The sequence below is a fragment of the Crocodylus porosus genome, unplaced genomic scaffold, assembly GCF_001723895.1.
Source record: "Crocodylus porosus isolate Cpor-Errol unplaced genomic scaffold, CroPor_comp1, whole genome shotgun sequence".
NCBI lineage: Eukaryota > Metazoa > Chordata > Crocodylia > Crocodylidae > Crocodylus > Crocodylus porosus.
The window spans coordinates 17521959-17531387 of NW_017728921.1; the positions used below are offsets into that span (position 1 = coordinate 17521959).

Consider the following 9429-nt stretch of genomic DNA (forward strand, 5'->3'; position numbering starts at 1 on the left):
AGCAGAAAGCAGAGCAACAAAGGAAGGGGATTAGAGTGGCTCTTGTTAGGGGGTGCAGGGAAAATCTGTGGCACATCTGGCAAAAAAGATTGGCCCCAGCTTAATTAGCCCACTTGTGTATGTGTAACCTGGGAAAGATTGGGACCTCTACGTTGGTCCCCTTTGTGGTCAGTGGGGAGAGGTTTAAGATACTAATACTATTTTAAAATAACAATTTTAATATCAAAACGACACTCTTGATTTCTGTATAACAGCTGTACCATATGAGCTCCTTCCTGGATTTTCTCCGTTCTGTTCTAGTGCATCCTAAGCATATAGACAACTGCCATGTGTACCTTGGCTGAGTCACTGTTTGTCCCTGGAGCCCTTTCACAAAAAGTAACTATAAACAAAAAAAATCAATGTACCACTCTCAAAGAATCCAAAGAGCAATAGTGACCAAGGTAACCAAACAGGAACAGATTTAAATCAACTGACTGTCTGCATTAGTACCCAGTAAGTTTACTTTTCACTCCCATTACCCCAGCAAGTAAATCAATAAACTATCTACAAAATGAGGGCAAATGGGCAATGGTTTAAGAAATACAAAGTTTACAAAAATCTTTGAGGGAGATTAGAAAGCTGGTTATAATTATTAGTCTCTACTAAAGCCCAGGCTATGCCCTCTGCATTCAAGAGTGAAGGGAACTTGGTCAGAGAAGGGAAAAGACCTGTTTTCTCCACGGAACCCCCCCCGCCCCGCATTTCATCAATATTTGATATGAAATGGATTCTGTAGACAGGGAAGGGAAATGGGGCTAGTCATTCTCTATCTTTCTTTCTACCATCCCACAAGAAAATGAGAAGAAATTATTGCTGACTTCACTATCCCTGAAGACAACTTCAAAACAGTCTTCAAGGAGCCCCTGATACCTGGTTTCTGCCAAAAAGTCAGGGGAGAGGCAGAAGAGGCACCAGGGAGATAGAGTCTTTATAGGGGATCTGTTTTCCAGTGGACCGGGGAAAAATTATGAGTATCTGGATCACCTCCATTTATTCTCCAAAGGGAAAAATTCATACCCAAATGGAATTAGAGGCAAATTCCACAAACATGGTCAATGGGAATAAGCTGTCTACTGAATAATTTTCTCCCCAATTTTTAGATGAAAATAAACATTTTGCTGAAAACCATTTTAACAGCAACAAGATTTCTGCTGAGGATTTTGATGACAGACAAGCCAGTATCTATTGCTGTGCTTTATTTTAACCCTACTGATTGGACTGACCCATACTGTGAAGTTTGTAAAATCCCATCTAAGATCTTTGGTTATTATAACTGGTATGCAAATGTAATAAAAACATTCATGGACTTACATATTAGCCACTTTAATTGTGTGGAAGTAACCTCTTTTGTGGCACAAGCTGCATACACAACTTATTTTTCCCTGTGACTAGAGCATGTCAAAGTCACTAGAGTGCGAACCCAGTGAAAAAGGCAGGTAATCAGATCTGCTTCCTGCCTAACAGTATGCAATATGTGCTTCCTGCCTAACAGTCCCAATATAATGCTATACAATTTAATGGCATTGTATTGAGAAGGAAAGCAAGAATCTACCCAGAGGTTACAGCACAACAATCCCCATGGACTTCACATCAGTGGTAGCTGTTTGGAGAATGAGGAGGATGAACCAGGGGCACAGTCTAGAAATAAGCATGTGAATAGCAAATCTATGCATAAGTAAAGACACAGGGCCAAACCCCTGCATGGATGAGGAACAACAGCCTATATAGGGCATTTCTAAAAAAAGTAATAATTTTACATCTTTTTAAAAAAAATTAAAACTTCCATTGGACATTTGCAGGTTAATTTACAGACTGCAACTCTTAGTTCATTTAAAATAATAGTTGGATCCTTTTCTAATATTTGGCTCCATCTAAGTTTTGTCCTAGGATATTTATTTTGTCACTGAGACATGAAATACAAATGTTGTAAATGATGTTGAATTTACATAGAAGACCAATAAAATTCTTCAAAATAATGGTTACAAGAATCATGGGTTTGCCTGGCATTACAAAGTGTGTTTTTTATAAGGTCACAAGCTCCTAATGCTACTATCTTCAAGGAGTTAAGACTCCCTTAAAAGCTTAGATGTGACATGAATTCCCAGCTCCTATTTTTAATTTAAATGATGCATAGCATTTCCTGCTCTCTAAAAGGCTGCTTGCCAAGAAACCATTTCATGAATTGTTTTAAGTGCCAAAGCTTTAACATAATTATATAAATAACACAAATACTTTCAGACTAAAGGCCAAGAAGTCGAACTGTGCCCACTAATTTTAATAACAAAACTGTAATTGATTTCAAGTGGAGCAGAAGCAGGGCCTAAACCTTAGTATTCACATAGTATTCCCATTACAGTGGAACAAACTGTGTGAGGAAGGTAAATCGGACTGCACTGGTTCTAAAGGGCTGGGGATTTAGTATGATTTTGGTGCTTTTTAAAGGAAATCAATTTACACAAGTTATTCTGTCACACACATTTGATCAGAGGCTATATCAATCTTTAATATGTTTCAGAGAGAGTTTAAAATATATTCAACCATTTGGTGCTCCTTTTTATTGACAAACAACACAGTACTGAGGTAGTCTTTGTGTCAAATTTTAATGCAGAAAAATCATTTCACCCTGTGGCAGGTAAAAGTCCAAATCAAAAAGTGAACCACGTTAGATACTCCTGTCTTTGCCTTCTTGAAACAATTATAGCATTTCTAGATTTATTTTCATGTCCAAAGCACATTGCAAAAAAAAAAAAAATTCTACCTCCTGTGATCCTTACAGTAGTTAATAATTATTATTGCATTTTATAAATGAAGAAACGGAGGCAACAGGCCAAGATGCCAACGGCTTTAGAAAGAACTAGGAGAAGCTGGAGCTTTTTGTAGGCCGCCACCTGTGTCATCAGATGCACGTCGAGAGGAGGTGACACCTCATGACGTAGGTAGTGGCCTGCAAAAGCGCAGGTCTCTTTGAATGAGTTAGTCTCTAAGGCGCCACCTGCTCTGCGCTTAGGGGGGCACGGCTCGGAGCCCTAACGCTGCCTCCAGCGCTGCAGAGACCCAGTTTCATTCCCCCCCCCCACGCCCCCATAACGGGGGAGAGAAAGACTGTGAGGTGCTCTCGAGCCCCGCCCGCGCCCAACGGTCGCTCAACGGCTTTGCCCGCCCGTGCCTACGCCAAGAACTGCGCCTATTCCCCAACTCACGCCATCGGTGTCAGCGCTGCGTAGCAACCTGCGAGGAGTGCGTGAGCTGCGCCGCTTGCGCAGACATGGGCACCCACGTGGGGAAGCTACGCAGATAACGTCCGGTCCTATTCCCAGAGCCCGGCGCGCGCGGGCAGCGTCTGCGGTGCTAGGCAACCGGCGTGGGCTGCGTGGAGCCGGGGCGCGCGCTCCAGGGGCAGCGGCTGCACAAGCGGGGTTTGTTTTCGGACAACTGCACCATTTAAGAGCATTTCTGAGAATTCTTTTGGAAGTTTCTTAAATTTCTTGAGATCTTTTACACTTACACCAGGGTCTTGGCTTATGTGACGTCAGGTCTCTTTAAAAAGCGTTATTGTTTTTATTATTTTAATTTTTTTAAAGCTCGTTAATTGCCCTGATTCCAGGTGCTCAGGTTCCTACACACCCCCCCGGGGAAGATCCTAGTGCCTGCCAGCCTGGCTGCACCAATGTCCTGCTTGGCTTTTGGGTGACAGCAGATAAACCAGGCAAGGAGCAGAGGGAGAGAAGCCGCCCAGAATAGACAGGCTGCCTCTGCGTCTCCCCCTGGCCCCCTCTCCCTCCCATTTTTTTAGGGCCATATTTGCTTTATCCCGCCATACCTGCATTTGAGGCCAGAGGCGTTATTCTGTGGGAAAGCTGTTCTCTCTCCTCTGGGTACTGTAACGGCTGTCCTTTTGGCAGTGGAATTGCTATTGGGGTGTCCTTATTTGTGCAGAGGAAAGGCAGCCATTAGCAGTTGGAAATGGCACACACTTGTATCTCAGCCTACCTCCCTCCTGACATTGACCCCACTAAAGCGTCCATCGCTTTTGGGGAGAGGGCCCTTCCTAAACTGAATGAGGAGTTACAGTCCCCGGACCTGCTGACCCGGCAGCAGGCATTGATGGCTCTGTGTGACCTGGTGCATGACCCAGAGCACGTCTACCAAGCTATGAAACTAGGTAAGTGAGCTGTGGTGCTACAAACTTGCTGGGAAGAACTGGTTCGATGCTCCACTTGTTTCTTCATGACATTTAAAGAGGTCTGTAATGCGAGCGTGTTTTCTCTCTGCTTATTTTTAGTTAGAAATGGAAGGGATGCCCTGCCTGGCCTTTCCTGGCTTGCTGCCAGTGCTCTGAGGGGCATGAATGTGGAATATGAAATTTCCTGCCCCTTAAATGAACAGTTGAGGCTGACATCTTTTCTTCTAAGATGTTTATTCTGACAGTCAAATAAATGTTAGCAAAAGTAAATGAAAACATCATGAATTAGTCCAAACAAAAAACACTTCCCCTGGTTATCTACAAAATGTCATTTTCATGCAATCTTTGCTGGCCTCATCCCATCATTTCTCCTATAGTCAATATCTCTTATAGGAAAAATGAAGTAGTGAATACCTGAATTTCCAATCATGTAAAAGACAAACCACAAAAAATATACTGGCTCTGAAGGAAAGGATAAGAGGGGGTAAGTGGTAAAGCGAAACAACACACCTTTCAAGTGATTATAAAGCAAGAAAATAGGGCCAAAACAATCAGGATTTTTCCTTTGTTGGCCATCTTATATTTCTTCCAAATTTAATTTGTTTGTCTGTTAGGTTTATATGCCACCCTTCCCAATAAATGGTTCAGAGAGCATATAATTTACTGCTCTCCCAACAAAGGCTCAAAACTAATATAGTTCAAGACTAATGGTGATGCTGCTGTTCTCAGTCATATATGGGCATAAAAGGCTACCCATACAACAAATTTATTAGGGCCGAGCCCCTGACCCTGCTACAGGATACACTTGCATCCACATGGAGTCCTGCTGACCTAACTGGGATTCTGTACACAATAAGGGTCCTAGCAGATCCTGTTGGAAAAATAAGTATAGAGGCCGGATGCACATTTTAATTACTATGGAATAAAAGAATTAAATATTGAAGCCTGGCTTACAAAACTGATAGCAGTCAGTTTAGTCACTCTTGGCTATCTATCTCTTCCTCAGTGGATAATATGGATGCTTAGGAGAACATACTGCTGCTGGAGGCCGTGTCTTAAGCAAAGGATGTTTGGGGACTGTACAGTTAAGGCGCAGGTTAAGAGACTAAACCAGCTGCATTCCAGTAAAGTTTGAGATGAAAGACAATCTGAATTATTCCACACCCATTTGCACTGCATAAAAGCACCTCTATTTTCCTATACTTTTCACTTCCAATATTTGGCTGAATATTTTCCTCAGGTCTAGATAGCCATCTTGTGAATGGCCTGCCAAAAGCAACAAAAAAAAAGGATGAAGCAAATTCATTCCTGGCACAGCACCACTGAACTCTGTCTTGTATGTACTTTTGGTACTTAAGTTGTCGCACACATAATTATTTAATAACGATAAAGATGGAACCTGAAGATTTGCCACCACTCATTTTTTGTTCCCTCCTCTTCTGGTACTTCCTCTAGCCAGGAGTATTAGCCATTTGGAAGTTGTTTAACTCCAGTTGCAGAGATAATGTGAGATTCATTTTTTTACTTTTTCATCCTGTGTTAAAGCTTTGTTGAGTATATTGCATCTATTTTTTATGCATTTCAGTTGTGAAAATAAAGTTTGGGTAATAAGTAGCAATTTCGGTGATACTTAACTTTGGAAGTCACTTTGATTTCTGACATTTCTGAGTCTACCTGTTAGGACAGGATATAGAATCCATCTAGTTAATTTTTTAAACTGTACACTAAATTGCTTACCATTGCAATTTTAAGCCAACACTGAACTAAATAAATACTAACAAATGAATTTGTTCTGTTTTCCAGGCTTCTTGGATAACCTGAAGTCTCTGCTGGTAGATCAAGATAGTACTGTTCGACAAAAAACAACAGAAATCCTATATATTATGGCTAATCATAATGTTGGAAGGTAGGTATAATTTCAAAGTTTACTGCATGGCACCGGGGAGCTGATATGTAGTAGAAATCAGTGAGGCAGTTCAGCAGCAGAATTTCCAGCTTTCAGCCAGACTACTATAACATGCTGATATATAACAGATCTTCAATGAAATTATTATACCTTGCTGAGATTTGTGAGTTTTATTATGCTTTAAATAAATCTCTTCTAAATCTAGCTCTCTGTTTGTAGGTATGGTTTTATAGAAAATGAAGTCATTCCTGCTCTGGCCCAGCTCTTGAATGATCCAGTAGCTATCTGTCGGAAAAACATGCACCGGGCATTTGAAATGATGGCAGAATTGCCAGCAGGTAAGAATTTGTTTTTAATTGAAATTTGTCTCAGAAGACTTATGAGGTACTTTGACTTTGCAAGTGAGATGCCACTTCATTTAAATATGCATTTCATTGATTAAATACTCAGTAGGCCAAAGCAGATATCTGAATAAACTTTATTCCCAAAATAATTTACAGCTCTATTTCAGTTTCTTTAAAAAGTCCATTTATAAGTAGTAATTTTTCTTGCTGATTTTAAGCTAGTGTCTTGTTCTGATAAGTTATGATTTGGTTATCCTCAAGAACATTAAAAGGTATGTTTTGTTGCTTTTGAGGGGAAGAATTATGTTGCATGAAACTGTTATTGCACTAGTCACACTCTTAAAAATTGTTAGTGCATTTTATAATAGCAGTGTGAATTCTTACTTAAAAAGGTAAAGGTGCAGATAGGTCTTTGTATTGTGATATTGGTGATAGTAGTAGATAGATATTTCTTTTGGAACCCCATCCTGCAAATGCTTACTCATAAAGTTAACCCCATTGATTTAATGGAGATGATTTGCATAAGGGCAGTTCACTTGCATAATAAGGGGCAAGATTGAATCCTTGAATTTGGATTTCAGAAACTGTGGTGTTGAATTTAAGTTTCATTATTTTTTCTGTGACAATGTCTCCTCAGGAGGTTTAAAAGCCCCTCACACAAGGGGGCCTGATTTTAGCAACATGTAAGGATTGTACTAGAAACCCAAGGGACGTGGGCCAAATTTCTCTGGTAAAGGAGCATCAAGATCCTATATAAATTAGGCCCATGCTTCTCCGTACCACCTTTACAGCTCTGACATAAGGGACAAATCAGTGGCAGAACAGGCATGCTTAAAGCATCAAACACTACAGAGGTTCTGTGCTATTTTATATATGATCTAAACCAGTGGTTCTCAATCTTTTTTGTACCAGGACCCATTTGTAAACATCAATGGTCAGTCCCAACCCAGTAAATAGTTTAAGTAGCTAGCCTCCTGCCAGTCTGCAAGGTGAAACCCACGTTTTCCCATGTTTTTCTCGTTTAAAAGGAGAAAATCTGATTTTCCACATTTTCCTGTGATTTTCATGACCCTTTCACTTTTGAGTTGCAACACAGAGGTTGAGAAACTCTGATTTTAGACTGCTGTTTTCTTTTTTCTAAGACTTTCTTTCCATCATAAATATTTAGCCTTAGCCAAAATATTAGCCTTAAATATTTGGTTCTTTTGTCTCCAATTGTTAATACCACTCATTTCTGTATGAAAGACTTAACAAGTATAATGGTATTGGTAGAAAGTTTCCATTGTATCCATTATATTAAGACAAATTTGGGTGGAAGACTTCTACCATTTTAGTAGTGTTTAAAAGGCACAGAGTGAATGTTTAAAAAAGAACAACTACTGAGCAAACATGCTTGAATTATAGAAAAGACTTTTACGTGAGTGTGAAGTCCAAAGTGAATAAATCATTAGGGCTGTATGAAGCTTCAGGTGCCGATTCAATTCGGAGGAGATTTGGCCTGCTTTGGTGGCTAAATCTGTGAATCTGAATCAAATCAGGAGACCGGGAAAAAGGTCCAAATCAATTTGAAGCTCTCTGAATTGATTTGGAAAAGATTTGGAGAGCTTCGGAGATTTGGGCAGTTTCCGTTTGCCGCCGCAGGGAGCTGGACCCAGATTCTATGCCAGTAAGTAGGGGCCGAGGCGGATGGGGGTTGGAGGAGGGGACCATGGGGTACCCCCGCTGGGCCCCATCCCCTGTCTGCTCCCCCAGCCCCTCTGAGTGCCCCCTGCCTGCTCTCCACGGCTCCTCCATGACTGCTCTGCCCAACCCCAGCTCCTGGTTCTTTAAAAAAAAAGAAAAAAGCCATGCACTCACTAGCTGCTGCAGCAGCTATCAGGGCTTCTGGGGGCTCGTGGCAGAACCCCCCACACAGTGTGGGGCAGTGGTGGGTAGCAGGTAGTGGGGATCACTCCCCCTCCCTCCACCTGGCAGGAGCCAGTGAATGATGGATTTTGGTTTTTTTTAAAGACCCTGGAGGCTGGGGCCAGGTAGAGCAGCCATTGATGGGGCTGGGAGAGTGGGCGGGAGATGGGGCCTGCTTGATTCAGCCGATTTGGTGCTGGCCAAAGCTCTAAAACAGATTTGGCTGAATCAATTCAGGACAGTGATTCAAATCACCAAATCAAATCACTTTCCTCCAAATCAGCCAAATCTGAATCTGAAGCAAATACTAGCTGCTTCACACAGGCCTATATATCATGTAAAAGAACAATTTAGTCTTTAAAAAAACCCACCAGAAAACCTTTTTGTGATTCCTTTACAGTGGATATATGCACATAAGATAAACATGTTAAAGTTGAATAATTTAACATTTTTTTCTGCAATATTCAGTCTTCCTACTGACTTTCAAATTTGCTGAAAAGGTGATGCAATGGACATTATTCATGCATCTTGGCCCATCAGTGTTCAACTACCTTTAAAATCTGGTCCTTAGCTCTGTGGTCAGGATTATATATAATATTCCGTGGTACTTCTAGAGAATTTGTGAGGGCAGAAAATGTCACAGAAGGAAATTGTGCTGTTTGCTTCGCAGCAAATTTTTGTGTTTAAAGGATCACTGTTAAGTCTAGATGGCTTAACATTAGTAGGAAGTCAGCAAACAAGTAATAAATATGTGATATCCACGTACATTTCCATTTGCTGTTCTTGAATGCTTGATTCTTCTGAAGTGGCAATACATTGAAATGGCCAAAGCAAGCAGGATTCTTGTATATCCTGTTTAGGACAGAAGAAGAGTAGTTTAATATGTATACATACATAAACAAAAATAATTTAAAAAATGGAACAAATTATATTTTTTATTAATTTAAAGTCCATTTATGCAGCCAGTGTAAAGGAAAGGGTCTTTAATATTCTAGTAAATGGAAGTTATGTAATATGTTATGCATAAAGTCTTATTCTTTTTGTTTTGA

General features: G+C 40.7%; 1 protein-coding gene across 1 annotated transcript in view; it reads left to right on the forward strand.

Moving 5' to 3' along the window:
• The first annotated feature begins 3458 nt into the window (after nt 1-3458).
• RSPH14 (radial spoke head 14 homolog) overlaps nt 3459-9429 on the forward strand; it is a 216840-nt gene continuing 210869 nt past the window's right edge. The window contains exons 1-3 of the mRNA XM_019539164.1: nt 3459-4204; nt 6029-6131; nt 6351-6469. Of these exons, the coding sequence (XP_019394709.1) occupies nt 4006-4204; nt 6029-6131; nt 6351-6469 (421 nt within the window). The 5' untranslated portion in view covers nt 3459-4005. The remainder of the gene's footprint in view (nt 4205-6028; nt 6132-6350; nt 6470-9429) is intronic.